This window comes from Neofelis nebulosa, chromosome 11, assembly GCF_028018385.1.
Source record: "Neofelis nebulosa isolate mNeoNeb1 chromosome 11, mNeoNeb1.pri, whole genome shotgun sequence".
Lineage (NCBI taxonomy): Eukaryota > Metazoa > Chordata > Mammalia > Carnivora > Felidae > Neofelis > Neofelis nebulosa.
Window position 1 is genome coordinate 46,061,960 of NC_080792.1, and position 15,994 is coordinate 46,077,953.

At 38.7% G+C, this 15,994-nt stretch overlaps 1 protein-coding gene across 2 annotated transcripts in view; it reads right to left on the reverse strand.

Moving 5' to 3' along the window:
• Positions 1-11,665, reverse strand: part of PSMA8 (proteasome 20S subunit alpha 8) — a 60,431-nt gene extending 48,766 nt beyond the window's left edge. For both annotated transcript variants that reach the window (XR_009251007.1, XM_058692463.1), the window contains exon 1: positions 11,486-11,665. Coding sequence is in view for 1 of the 2 variants with exons in the window: in XM_058692463.1 (XP_058548446.1) it covers positions 11,486-11,587 (102 nt within the window). In the remaining variant the exon portion in view is untranslated. The remainder of the gene's footprint in view (positions 1-11,485) is intronic.
• Between the last annotated feature and the right edge of the window lie 4,329 nt (positions 11,666-15,994).

Consider the following 15,994-nt stretch of genomic DNA (forward strand, 5'->3'; position numbering starts at 1 on the left):
TCATGTTTGAGGGTGAAAGTAATATAAAGAGCAAGTAAGAGATGGACACAGAGACGGAAGAGAAGAGGAAAAGAAGGAAAAAGAAACAGAGACACACCAGTTCTAGGGCTATTCAAGAAGACCGTAGTAGCCATGTAATTGAGCCTGAAAGGAAGGTTTACCCCTGCTCCCTTTGGGTACTTGATTCAGTACAGTTGACCCTTGAACAATGCAGGCGTTAGGGGTGCCAACCCTACCACCTCATGCAGTTGGAAATCCATGTGTAACTTTTGACTTCTCCCAAATTTAACTACTAATTGCCTATTGTTAACTGGCAGCCTTACTGATAATATAAACAGTTGATTAACACACATTTTGCATGTTATATGTGTCATATGCTCTATTCTTACGATAAAGTAAGCCAGAGAAAAGAAAACATTAAGCAAATTGTAAGGAATGGGGCCCCTGAGTGGCTCAGCTGGTTGAGTGTCCTACTTCAACTCAGGTCATGATCTCGAGGTTGGTGAGTTCGAACACTGCACCAGGCACGCTGCTGTCAGCGCAGAGTCTGCTTTGGATCCTCTGCCCCCCTCTTTTTCTCTCCCCCTGCCCCTCTGGTGCTCCCTCTCTCTCTCTCTCAAAAATAAATAAACATTAAAAAAATTGTAAGTAAGAGATATACATTTACAGTACTGTAAAAAGTTCAAGTGGACCCATGCTGTTCAAATCCATCCTAATTTTTTGCTTAAATCAGTTTGAGCTGGATTTCTTTTATTTAAAAACAATTTTTTAAAAATATTTATTTATTTTTGAAAGAGAGAGAAAGCAGGGAGGGGGGGTGGCAAAGAGAGAGGGAGACAGAATCCAAAGCAGGGTCCAGGCTCTGAGCTGTCAGCACAGAGCCCAATGCAGGGCTGCAACTCACGAACGATGAGATCATGACCTGAACCAAAGTCATACGCTCGGTGGACTGAGCCACCCAGGTGCCCCGAGTTGGGTTTCTCATGCTTGCAACTGAAAGAGTCCTAACTAAAACAATCAAATAGTATAAACAATAAAAGCTACAAAACATTTGATAAAATTCAATATCCATACGTAGTTTAAAAACAACACTAGAAAAGCAGGAAGACTATCTGTGAAGACTATTTCATAACTTGTTAAAAAAGCATCACAAACTGGCAGCCAGAGTCATGTGAGGAAATGAGTCACCATCCATTCCACTGTTCAAGCCAAAACCCCAGTTGTTATCCTTTATAGTTCCTCCTCTCACACTATCCATTTCCAATCAATTACCTTGTTTTTGTCCATTTCACTTACAAAAGCTAACCAGTTCCCCATCACCATTCTAGTACAAGCAACCATCATTTCTTGCCTGGATCACATACAACTACATAGCCTAATAGTTTTCCCCTTTCTACCTTTGCTCTCCATCTTCCCACCCCCACCCTGCACTCCCATCTAGACTCCACAAAGCTGCCAAGGTGAGCATTAAAAACCTTAATAGGGTCAAGATTACTCTCTAGGTGAATGTCCTTCCACAGCACTCCATTGTACTTAGAAAATCTTTTCAAACTCTTTAGTCTTGCCTATAAAGCTGAACACGATCTGGCTCCTGCCTACTTATCCAACAGTATGTCATTGTTATTCACCAAGCTCCAGCCACATTACCTTTTTTCAAGACTTTTTCAAGTCCCTCTGCCTGGAATGCTTCTTTTCCTATTTCAAGTCTCCATTTCAATTTCACCTCAAGAAGTCCTTCTCTATTATCCTTTATAATAACTTGTTCTTTCAGTCAACACATTTACAATTATTTATTTATTCATTAGACTCTTCTCTCCAAATAGTAAAATCTCTGACAGCAAGGAAGCAATCAGATAAATCTAGAAAGTGGGATGCTCTACTGAACAATTAACCCAGTCTCTTCAAGAAGTCAAAGCCAGGAAAAAAAGAAGAGATGCTGTTCATGACTAAAACAGATGCCTAAGGGTAAGCAATGCATGGACTTTAGATTCAGACTTAAACAACACAATTACGAAAAGATATTTTGTGAGCAACAATGAAAACCAGAATGTAGGGGATTACAAAATATTAAGGAGTTTTTGTCAATTTTGTTAGGAGTGATAATGGTTTTAAGAAACTACTTTTTAGAGATGTATACTGAAGTATTTACTTATTTGTGAAATATCTGAGATTTCAAAATACTCCACTGAAAAATGATTTGCAACCTATACCTCACACTATATACAAAAATTAACTCTAAATAGATCCTAGATTTAAACGTAAAATGCAAAACTATAAACTTTTAGGAAAAAACACAGGAGAAAAATTTTGGGAACTAGGCAAAGGGTTCTTAGACCTGGCACCAAGAAATATGAACCGTAAGAGGAAAAACTGTTAAATTGGTCCTCATCAAAATTATAAACTTTTGTTTTATGAAAGTCCATATGAAGAGGATGAAAAGACAAGCTACAGACAGGGAGAAAATATTTGAAAACCCTACATCTGATGAAGGGCTAGATCTAGAATACATAAAGAACTGTCAAAACTCAACAGTGGAAAAGCCAATCTGGTTAGAAAATGGATAAAATTGAAAAACATTCCATGTTTATGGATTGGAAAAAGAAATACTGTCGAAATGTCTATACTACCGAAACCAATTTACACATTTAATGTAATCCCTATCAAAATACCAACAGCATTTTTCACAGAGCTAGAACAATCCTAAAATTTGTACGGAATCACAAAAGACCCTGAACAGCCAAAGCAACCTTGAAAAAGAAAAGCAAAGGTGGAGGCATCACAATTCTCGACTTCAAGTTATATTACAAAGCTGTGCTGATCAAGGCAGTATAGTAGTGGCACAAAAACAGAGACCTAGTCCATGGAATAGAATAGAAGAACCAGAAATGGACCCACAACTATATGGTATCTTCCATGAAGCAGGAAAGACTATCCCATGGAAAAAAGACAGTCTCTTCAACAAATGGTGTTGGAAAAACTGGACAGCAAAAGAACGAAACTGGACCACTTTCTTATGCCGCATACAAAAATAAGTTCAAAATGGACTGAAGACCTAAATGTGAGACAGGTAACCATCAAAATCCTAGAGGAGAAAATAGGCAGTTACCTCTTTGACATAGGCTATAGCAACTTCTTACTAGATATGTTTCCTGAGGCATGGGAAACACAAGCAAAAATAAACTATTGGGACTTCATCAAGATATAAAGGAAAGGAAACAATCAACAAAACTGAAAGGCAACCTTCAGAGTGGGAGAAGATATTTGCAAATGACATATATGATAAAGGGTTGGTATCCAAAATATATAAAGAACTTAAAAAACTCAACACCCCCAAAATAAATAATCCCATTAAAAATGGGCAGAAGACACAAATAGCCATCTTTCCAAAGAAGACACATGAAAAGATGCTCAACATCACTCATCATCAGGGAAAGATAAAATCAAAACTATGAGATATCACCTTACACCTGTCAAAATGGCTAAAATTAACAACACAAGAAACAACAGATGTTAGCAAGGATGCAAAGAAAAGGAAACTCTCTTACACTGTTGGTGGGAATGCAAACTGGTACAGCCACTGTGGTAAAAAGTATGGAGATTGCTCAGAAAGTTAAAAATACAACTACCCTATGATCTAGCAATAGCACTACTAGCTATTTACCCAAAGGATAAAAGAAAACTAATTCAAATAGATACATGTGCCCCAATGTTTATAACAGCATTATCTATAATAGCCAAAATATGGAAACAGCCCAAGTGTCCATTGACTGATGACCAGATAAAGAAATTGTGGCATATATATATATATATATATATACACACACACACACATATATACAATCGGATATTACTCAGCCATAAAAAAAGAATGAAATCTTGACATTTGCAATGATATGGATGGAGCTAGAGAGTATTATGCTAAGCAAAGTAAGTCAGAGAAAAACAAATACTGTATCATTTCACTTATATGTGTAATTTAAGAAACAAAACAGAAAAACATAGGGATTAAAAAAAGAGAGAGAAACTATAAAACATACTCATAACTATACAGAACAAACTGAGGGTTGCTGGAGGGGAGGTTGGGGGATGTTAAATAGGCAATGGGGATTAAGGAGCACACTTGTCATGAGCACTGGGTATTGCAGGTAAGTGATGAATCCTACACCTGAAACTAATACTACAATGTATGTTAACTGGATGGAATTTAATAAAAATGTGACAGAAGAAAAAGAAAATGGATAAAAGACATGAAGGACATTTCACTGAAGAAGATATACAAATGGCAAATGAGCACATACAAATGTGTTTGATATCATTAGCCATTTAACTGCTAATTTAAAACTACAAAGAGGGATCATTATACACTTATCAGAATGAACAAAATGAAAAATAATAACACCAAATGCTGGCAAGGATGTGTAGAAGCTGGATTACTCTTACACTGTTGGTGAGGATGTAAAATGATACAGCTACTCTGGGAAACAATTTGGCAGTTTCTTATAAAACCAAACATGCAATTACCATATAATCTAGTAATTACACAGTTGGAGATTTATACCAGAGACGTAAAAACTTATATTAACACAAAAAACTGCTGTAAATGTTCATAGCATATCTATAAATAACAGCTCCAAACTGTAAACGACCCAAATATTTTTCAACAAGTGAATAAACACTGTGGTACATCCATACCATGGAATACAACTGAGCAATAAAATGTTGACATATGCAACAACTTAGATCAAGGGGAAAAAGGGAAAACAAGCAAATCCCAAAAGATTTCATATTATAGAATAGCATTTACATAATGAAAAAGTGAAATGAAAACATTTTAGAAATGGAGGGCAGATGACTGCTGCCAAGGATGAGGGCTATGTATGCAAGGGTGTGTAGGGCAGGCAGGGTAAGGAGGTGGGTGTGGTTATATAAGAGCATCATGAGGAATCCTTGTGGAGTTGGAACTATTCAGAATCTTGACTGTATTGGGGAGGCTGGGTGGCTCAGTTGGTTAAGCATCTAACCCTTGGTTTCAGCTCAGGTCATGATCTCACCGTTTATGGGATTGAGCCCCACATTGGGCTCTGTGCTGACAGTGCAGAGCCTGCTTGGGATTCTCTTTCTCTACCCCTCTTCCCCCCGCCAACCCCGCCCTGCCTCTCTCTCAGAAAAAAAAAAAAAAAAAAAAAGAATCTTGACTGTGGATATAAGAAAGTTCACAGGCAATAAAATCTGATACAACTTAATATACACACAAATGCATACAAGTGATACCAGAAATCTGAATAAAATAGGTGGCTTTTATCAATGTCAACAACCTGGTTATGATTTTGAGCTATAGTTTTGCAAATGCTACCATTGGCAGAAAATGAGCAAAGTACACAAGGAATCGCTATGTATTCTTTCTTTCCTTCCTTTTTTTCCTTTTTAGGTTAATTTATTTAAGTAATCTCTCCACCTAACATGTGGCTCGGACTCATGACCCCAAGATTAAGAGCTGCATGCTCTACTGAGTCAGCCAGGTGCCCCCAAATCCCTGTGTATTATTTCTTACAACTGCATGTGAATATACAATTATCTCAATAAAAAATTCAATTAAAATCACTCCATTGGAAAGAGGGAAAAGTTGAGGAAAGATAAAACAGGTTGGTAAAATGTTGATAACTGTTGGAGCTGGGTAATGGGTATACAGAGGTTCATTATGGTATTCCCTTTATATCTTTGTGTGTTCCAAATATTCAATAATAAAAAGTTAAAAAAATAAATAAAATAAACATAAAAACAAACAAACCTTGAATTTCTCTATAGGCTTTATTCTCACCAGCAATTTAAACATATGCTAAAGTCTCTCTTAAAATCTTAAAGACCACTTAATTTTATTCCCACCTCTCTCTCAACCCCTTCAAACCCAAATAGTGTCATCATCCCTCAGCTGATGGCAACATGGTTTCTACCCCCGACTCCTCTCAGAGTTTAGCCAGGGTGGATTACACACAAATCATTAAGGTCCCTCATGGCTGTAGATTATCCTCTACATAGTGCATTAGTCTACAGTCTATACTTCATCTTCTCGAGTGAAGACAGAACTCAAGAATACTCATTCGCTTGACCTTCAACATCGCTTGACCTTCAACATACACGTTAAGTAGGGGAGAGAAGTAATGCCCTTCAAAATTACTATCTCTAGCGCAGATCAATCTCCTGAGTTCCAAACAGAGACTCATGCCTCAGTCTCTGTGGATCAGGAATCTGGACACAGTTTACCTTCTGACTTAGGGTCTCTCACAAGCCTGTGATCAAGTTTGTCTTCCAGGGCTGTACTCATCTCAAGGCTCATAGGGGAGGCTCCATTTCCACACTCACTCACATGGTTGTTAGCAAGATTCAGTTCCCCAGGGATCGTAGGGCTACAGATTTCAGTTCCTTACTGTGTTTTGAACAGAAGCTTCTCTCAATTCCTTGCTACATAGGACAACTCAAAATGGCAACTGCATGCTAGAAGAACAAGCAAGTGAAAGTGAAAGAGGATGCTCAAGACATAAGTCACCATCTCTTTGTAACTTACCCTCTGAAGTGACATCCCATCACTTTTGCCTATCCTATTCCCTAGAAGAGAATTACTAGATTCAGCCCACACCCAAGGGAAGATTACACAAGGGCATGAACATCTGAAAGTGGGGATCACTGGAGGCCATTTTAGAGGTTGCCTACTATAGTTTCATAAGCATTTCAACCTCAACAAGTCCCAAACCTCAATGGTTCAGACTTCAGTCAAGTTTCGTATTCCTTAAGAAAATGGCAGGGCCATTTACCCAGAGGCTAAATCCAGAAACAGAGGTGCCATCTTTGACTCCTCCCTCTTCAGTACCTCCTTCTCTCCTCTTCCTCTCCCCCAATACTACCCAAATAATAATCAAATTGTATCAATTATGCCACTAAAGTTTCTCTAAAATCTGCCTTATTCCCATTTATGCCCCAACCCTAGTGAAAACTATCATATTTCATCTGGATTACTTCATAGACTCCTTTGTGGTTTCCCTGCTTCCAGTCTTGATATCATCCAATCCACTGACCACATTAAAGTCTGAGAAATCTTTGAAAAATAAAAACATGAAAAAGAAAATCTGAATGTGTCATTCCTCTACTTAAAAACTTGAACTAGTAAGGACCATTTCTCACTAAGCAAACTGAGACAGCACAGAACTGGACCTGGAACCATAAGATGTAGGGACTGTAATATTTACTCTTTACATATCAGCCTTTTGCTCTCTTAATGCACAGAAACTTTCTCTGTTACAGAAAAAGAAAGATGGCCACTGGCAATCTTGGACACACGTCCCAACAGTTGTCCCAGAGTAAAAAAGCTACCTCTATTTCTAGTGTTAAAAAAGTCCTAAGGATGGACTTACATTGGCTAGATTTGAGTCACATGCTTATCACTGTGTACAGGAGGATAGAGACTATGAATGAATCTATGTGAGTCGTGTGAGTGCCTTTGTGGTTGGACAAATGCAGTCTGTTACTAGAAGGAGAGATCAGTAATAATCCAGAGAATGACAATAGCCATTAAAATCTTTCAAGGCCTCTTACTTTCTTAAAGTCATTCTATGATCCAGCCCTTCTTTCTAGTTTTATCTCTCTCTCTCTCTGCATCTCTCTCTCTCTCTTTTTTTTTTTTACATTGCTTCAGTGATCTGGAATGCCTTCCAATTCATAGAACATAGTTGTCTTTTGCTGCTTGGTCTTCCACATGCTATTTCCTTTGTCTAAAATACCCCTCCCCCTCCCCACCTTTTAACGTGGCTACCGTTCATCTTTCAGGTGCTTACTTAAATATCACCTCCTTAGGAGAATCTCCCTAACATCTAGAGTTCCCATACTGTACCATATTCTCCCCATTATAATACTCATTTAGGCCTAGTTAGGACCATTCACTTAATCATCTAATGTTCCTGCAAGATAGTAAACTCTCTAAGAACAGGGATTTTACTCATTGTGAAACCCCAGAACCCAGCACCATGTTTGGCATATGTAAGTGCTCAACAAAAATGAATGTGCTAGAAGAACCACGGACAAAAGTGAAGGGAAAAGAGAAAGCAAAGGGAGAGTAAATAATAATAGCAACCATTTATTAAATAGCTGCTGTGAACCAGACACTGTGCAAGATGCTTAACATGTATTATTACCTCATTTAACTCACATCAACTCTATGAAGCAGGCGCTAGTTTGCCGCCTGTTTTACTATTAAAGAAACTGCAGTTTAGAGAAGTTGGTTGCCTTACCTGATGCATACTTGCCTTCCAAATTCATGATAGTGATAGCCAATTAATATTCAAATATTTATCGAACAAATTTCATGGTACAATGCAAAGAGCAGAGGTTTTGGAAGTAGAAAAAATTAGGTGTGAATATGGGCTCCATCATTTTCTAGCTGAGTACCTTCAGGAAGCTATCACAGCCATGAATCAGTTTCCACACATAAAAAAAGGGAGTTAAATACTGTCCTTAACATTACAAAATATGCATAAAATACTTGGTACAAAAGAAATATTACTTAAACACTTACTTCTTACCTAGCCCCCTCACTGTAGTATATCATGTGGTATATACATAAATACAAGAGGAATTAGGCTACCTAGCTTCTTAAAGATCCTACTATCCAGTTGGTGTGAGAAGCCTATTAAATAGGCCTGAAATTAAAGTGAATATGAGGCCATGGGCCACCTGGGTAGCTCAGTCGGTCGGGCATCTGACTCTTGATTTTGGCTCAGGTCATGATCTTGGGGTTGGGTTCATGAGATCGAGCCCTGCATCAGGCTCTGAGCTGACATCGCAAAACCTGCTTGGGTTTCTCTCCCTCCCTCTCTCTCTGCTTCTCTCCTGCGTGTGCTCCCTCTCAAAATAAATAAACATTTAAAAAATTTAACAATAAAGTGAATATGAGGCCAAATAGTTGGTACAGGTTATAAATTCCGGAAAAGAATAAGAGCCATGATGGCTGGAGTGGATCAGAGAAGGCTTCATCAAGGAGAAGCAATGTGAGGAGATTCCCAAAGGATAAATAAGAGGGAGTGTGGCAGAAATAAAGGTGTTTTCTCCTCCATCCACCTACGAGGACACAAACACATATGATGAGTAAACCAATGAAGCTGCCCCTTTAATTAAAGAGGGTTGATAAGGATTATGGAAGAATTTGATGGCCAGAATGTGAAGCTAAGATTTGAAAAAGTAGGAAACGTGGAGCCAGTAACAGTTCGGGGTCAGAGAAAGGACAGTGTAAGGAATGGTAATAAATCTTACCTTTTTCATGGGAATACTGTAAAGGATTCATGACTTTTTTTCCTAAGAAGAAAGGTATTACCTCTCCAAGATGTTATTCAAACATGTTTTTCATTTATAAAAAAAAGGAACTAAAGCAAAAAGAAAACAGGCCTCTTGCCTCATTTCATGCTATAAGATAATCAATAAGAAGGAAGTGGAGGCCAAGACTCTAAATGTGGTCCCCATAACTTCCTGTATTACTAAATAATACTGCATCCACATGCTGGTCAAAACTGGTCAGCCCTGGCTTATTTATAAGTCCTCACAGCAACTACTGTTTACAGACAGAGTATTTTGTGGTGTATTTTAATAAATGCCATTATAAACTTTACCCCCCATAAAAGGTCATAGCACCCTCAAGGAAACGCAATGAACAACTCCATGCAAAGATGCAAATTATAATTTCAGAATCCTGAGACGAAACTGTCTCATCCTTCCAATGTATCTTTAAAAAGGCCCACTATAGGTATTTTTATATCTTTACCCTTTTACAGCTCATTACAAAGGAACTATCAATCAGTTCTATAGCATTCTTAAAACATTTTAAATGAGCCAATGTGGCTTCTTATTACACCCCAGTCTTCTACCATTACTTCCTTTATTTTAGGCTCTAAAACTTGGGCATTATTTTCTAACCATATGCTTCATGCCTTGTTGGGGATTATATAACTTTTTGTTTTTATCAAAACGGTACCCTTTTGGTTTAAGCTACATCAGGCTTTTCTTAAATTTACAATTCTAAAAAAATTACTTATAAAACAGAAACAAAACTAGAGGGCCCAATTAAATAGAAAAATACTTTAAAAATGATAAGATTCTTTCTAGTGTTATTTTTTTTTACCACTTTACATTTGATAGATTTATAATAAAAGTGAATTATTTCCTTCCATAACTAAATTGCTTTGGAAAGTGAGGGAAAATACAGACACTGCTACACTTAGAAATGCACTGTGTAGTCTCATAGCTAGTGTCTCAATTTCCAAAATACAAAACAAACATGCTCATGAAATTTGAGAGATTAAAAAAAAATTGGATCCTTCTGATTCATAGGTTAGGACTTAGAAGATTCGGGATAATAGATCTTTGGTTACTAGGGCAATGTTGTTCTTTTTAATTTTTATAAATCACTAATATTATTAAATATAATTAATACTTGGCAGGAATAGTACTGCTACCCTGAGCATTTAAAAGTTTCTCAGAAATGTGGATACATAAATATAATGTAGGGTATAATCTCTCAAGGAATTCCAGCATTATTTGAACAACAACCAAAAAGTGGCAAAAGATCGGAGTTTCTTGGGGCTTAGAGGCTCTAAAAGGCTGCCAAATATTCAGGTGAAAACTTTAGGACAATTACTTTTAACAGGTGGAAATGTATGATAACTGGCTTGGCGTTTTTGACCAACTTCTCTTTTTTCTTTTCTTTTTTTTTAATTTTTTTTAACGTTTATTTATTTTTGAGACAGAGAGAGACAGAGCATAAACCGGGGAGAGTCAGAGAGAGAGGGAGACACAGAATCTGAAACAGGCTCCAGGCTCTGAACGGTCAGCACAGAGCCCGACGCGGGGCTCAAACTCACGGACCGCGAGACATTGACCTGAGCCCAAGTCGGACGCTTAACCGACTGAGCCACCCAGGCGCCCCGACCAACTTCTCAATAAGAGATTCAATTTTACTTTAATCGTTCCTATTTCAGGGGCAGGCATGGTCTATTTTTAATGTAATTACTGCTAAACAACAGTACCCACACAAAGTAATTGCTACTTTTCCACGCATCTGTGAATTCCCGCGAAGTGGCTTATGTGCATTCAGGATGGCTGTTACTGGCTGGAAGAAGTCTTTTCTTCTCTTATTGTCAGACACGGCATTCATATTGCTTCTAAAATCAAGGCTTCAACTGACACCCTAGTTTTGGGTCTGGAGCTATGCTTCGAAAGCGGCTGCACACCTATGAAATCTACCTCTTGCTGCCTCTTGCTCAAATTTCAGAAAGGGCATCTCCATCAATTAAAAGAACGCAGCAATTTTCACAAGTGGGAGGCTCTCCTTTCCTGACCCCCCCTCCCCACACACACCGGAGCCTTGGGCTGGGGCAGCTGGGTAAGGAAGGCATGACACCGGGCACGGTGGGCGGGGTGGGGGGCGGTGGTGAAGTTGGCTGCTCACCGCTGTGGATCCTTTCTTCACCGCTTCCTGGGCATATTCCACTTGGAAAAGGTGTCCGTCTGGGGAGAAGACAGTGATTGCCCGGTCGTACCGAGACGCCATGGCACAAGCCTACGCCGATTCCTGTGGAGTGGACGACGCTACCACAGGTGAGACGTGCGAAAGAGCCGCCCCCGCTGCCACGTGCCACCCGGAAGTGCTTGTCCGGCCTCAAAGTGCCTCCCGGAAGTGTTTGGGCACGCACTTCTTGTCGCCATGGGGAAGCCCTGGCGTGGGGGGGCCAGGTGCCCCTCAGAGGTCCTCCTGCCGGCCTGCCTGGGCACGGCTGTGCTTGCGAGTTGGCAGAGTTCCTCTGCTACCCTCGGTGTTTGGTGCAGGCTTCCCAGTTTTCCCAGCACGCTGTAGCTCCAGCAGTGGTGTCAGATCACTCCAGTTACAAAGATGACAGCAAAGACTAGAGCTTAACTGAGAGAAATTTGAAGGTCAGATATTTTTATTTTTGCAAACCTGTCAGAGCACCAGGGGTGAGTTAAATCTCAACCTCTTCATTTTAGCTTCAAATTGTAAATTTCATTTCACTTGTCTCTCATATTTTACATCGGTTTAAAGCAAGGAAAGACATGATAATTTTCAAAATAGTGTTTCTTTTTTGCACTAAAGATGATGTGGTATATATATATACAATGGAGTATTACTTGGCAATAAAAAGAATGAAATCTTGTCATTTGTAACAACTTGCATGGAACTAGAGGGTAGTATGCTAAGTGAAATCAGTCAGTCAGAGAGAGGCAAATATATGACTTCACTTGTATGTGGAATTTAAGATACAAAACACATGACCATAAGGGAAGGGAAGCAAAAATAATCACAGGGAGGGAGACAAAACATAAGAGACTCTTAAATACAGAGAACAAACTGAGGGTTGCTGGAGGGGTTGTGGGAGGGGGGATGGGCTAAATGTGTAGAGGCATTAAGGAAGACACTTGTTAGGATGAGCACTGGGTGTAATACATAGGGGATGAATCATTGGAATCTACTGAAATTATTATTGCACTATATGCTAACTAACTTGGATGTAAATTAAAAATAAATAAAAATAAATAAATAAAATTTTTAATTTTTGTTTTTCTATTTTAGAGACATTGAGCTTGTAGGGGTTGGGCATGGGGGATGGGCATAGGAGAGAGAGAGAGAAACCCAAGCAGGTTCCATGCTCAGCACTGGATACCACCACACTGGGATCATAACCTGAACTACAATCAAGAGTCCCATGCCCAACCAAGTGAGCCACCCAGGTGCCTGGAAATAGTGTTTCTTTTCATTTTCTGCCTTGTGAACAAAATAGAGTAAATGGGCAGACAATCCACTAAATAGAACAAATAGTACATCAAACTATTGCTAATGACAGCAATTAAGATAATACTATTTTAATCAAAGAAAAAATTTAAAAGCCCAAAGTACACTGCTTAAGAGTTTTCTGCAAATATAACTATAGTAGAAAGTCTGTAAAAAGGCACAACATTTCTGCCTGTGAAACAGCTCTTGTCTTTTTGTCCTCATCTATAAAATGGGAATGTTTTTAAAAATTTTTTAAATTTACATCCAAATTAGCATGTAGTGCAACAATGATTTCAGGAGTAGATTCCTTACTGCCCCTTACCCATTTAGCCCATCCCCCCTCCCACAACCCCTCCAGTAACCCTCTGTTTGTTCTCCATATTTAAGAGTCCCTTATGTTTTGTCCCTCTCCCTGTTTTTATATTATTTTTGCTTCCCTTCCCTGTCTTCATCTGTTCCGTGTCTTAAAGTCCTCATATTGAGTGAAGTCATATGATATTTGTCTTTCTCTGACTAATTTTGCTTAGCATAATACCCTCTAGTTCCATCCACGTAGTTGCAAATGGCAAGATTTCATTCTTTTTGATTGCCAAGTAATACTCCATTGTGTGTGTGTGTGTGTGTGTGTGTGTGTGTGTGTGTGTGTGAATGGATGGATGAATGGATACAGAAGATATATATATATATACACACACATCACATCTTCTGTATCCATTCATCCATCCATAGACATTTGGGCTCTTTCCATATTTTGGCTATTGTTGATAGTGCTGCTAAAAACAAAGGTGCATGTGCCCCTTTGAAACAGCATACCTGTATCCCTTGGATAAATACCTAGTAGTGCAATTGCTGGGTCATAGGGCAGTTCTTTTGTTAATTTTTTGAGGAGCCTCCATACTGTTTTCCAGAGTAGCTGCATCAGTTTGCATTCCCACCAGCAGTGCAAAAGAGATCCTCTTTCTCAGCATCCTCACAAACATCTGTTGTTGCCTGAGTTGTTAATGTTAGCCATTCTGACAGATGTGAGGTGGTATCTCATTGTGGTTTTGGTTTTTATTTCCCTGATGATGAGTAATGTTGAGCATTTTTTCATGTGTCGTTTGGCCCTCTGGATGTCTTCTTTGGAGCAGTGTCTATTCACGTCTTTTGCCCATTTCTTCACTGGATTATTTGTTTTTTGGGTGTTGAGTTTGATCAGTTCTTTATAGATTTTGGATACTAACCTTTTATCTGATATGCAAATATCAGATATCTGATACTGCAAATATCTTCTCCCATTCCATCAGTTGCCTTTTAGTTTTGCTGATTGTTTCCTTTGCTGTGCAGAAGCTTTTTATTTTGATGAGGTCCCAATCGTTCATTTTTGCCTTGGTTTCCCTTACCTTCAGAGGCCTGTTGAGTAAGAAGTTGCTGCAGCCAAGATCAAAGAGATTTTTGCCTGATTTCACCTCAAGGATTCTGGTGGCTTCCTGTCTTACATTTAGGTTTTTCATCCATTTTGAGTTTATTTTTGTGTATGGTGTAAGAAGGTGGTCCAGGTTCATTTTTCTGCATGTCACTGTCCAGTTTTCCCAGCACCACTTGCTGAAGAGATTGTTTTTATTCCATTGGATATTCTTTCCTGCTTTGTCAAAGATTAGTTGGCCATATGTTTGTGGGTCTATTTCTGGGTTCTCTATTCTGTTCCATTGATCTGAGTGTCTGTCGTTGTGCCAGTATATAAAATGAGAATATTTAAAATCAGTAGTAAAGTGTTATTCTCAGGTTTAAATGTGTTTGTAGGCAGAAGTAATTTATAATGGTATCCGGTAGGTAGTAACAGCCAGGTAAGCTTATTTATTATTATTACTTTCCATGTATTGTTTAATGTATATTGTTTTCCGCTGTGGAATATCTTAAGTTTGGTGAAACCAACCTTAACTAAAAGAAGACAAAAGAGGGGCACCTGGGTTGCTCAATCCGTTGAGCCTTCGACTCTGATCTCGCGGTTCTTGAGTTCGAACCCCACATCAGGCTCGCTGCTGTCAGCCTGTCAGCGCAGAGCCTACTTTGGATCCTCTGCCCCCTCCCACTTGCTTGCCCTCTCTCAAAAAAAAAAGAAATGTTAAAAAAATATATAAGAAAAAAGAATAACTACCTATAAAGAGGAAAATTCAATATCCTTAATTCCAAATACTTAATTCAGAATTTTAGTTGACTACTAAAAACTATTTTTATTTACTCCTCATCTTACTTCTTTCTTTCTTTATTTTTTTTTTACTTTTTAAAAAATTAATTTTAAGAGAGAGTATGTGAGCGGGGAAGGGTCAGAGAGAGAGAGAAACCCAAGCAGGCCCCATGCTGTTAGTGTGGGGACCAGCCCAATGCAGGGCTGGAACTCACAAAACGTGAGATCATGACCTGAACTGAAACTAAGAGTCAGACACTTAACCGATTGAGCCACCCAAGCGCCCCCATCTTTTTTGTTTAATATTAGAAACTATTGAAAAGCTTGGTGCTTCTGAAAAACAAATGAACAAAGAAACCAGTAATTCTAACCAACTTTTCAAGAATTTCTGAAGTTTTACAATGAATGTTATGTTAAACCAACATTTACAAGAAGCTTTTATATAAGAAGTGTTTTAGTGTTTTGTTACATAACTGTAATTTTTTCTTTTGAAATATACATCACAGGAAATTTCAAAAATGTGCAGAGGGTCCCCTGTACCCTTCCCCCACTTTCCCTCAATGGTAATATTATACATTCCTATAGTACATTAACAAAACCAGGAAATGACATTGGTAAATATCTACAGAGTTTATTCAGATCTTGCCAGGTTACATGTATTCATTTGTGTATGTGTGTGTAGTTATTTGCAATTTATCATGTATAGATTGGTATAACCTCTGCCACAATCAAGATACACAACTGTTCCATGACTATAAAGATTCCTTGTGTTGCCCACTAACAGTCACACCCATCTCTCCATGCTCCCAACCCTTGGAAACCATGAATCTGTTCTTAATCTCTATAATTTTGTCATTTTAAAAATTTTACATAGGGGTGCCTGGGTGGCTCAGTCGGTTGAGTGTTGGACTTTAGCTCAGGTCATGATCTCACAGTTGATGAGTTCAAGCCCCGCGTGGGGCTCTGTGCTTACAGCTCAGAGCCTGGAGCCTGCTTTGGATTCT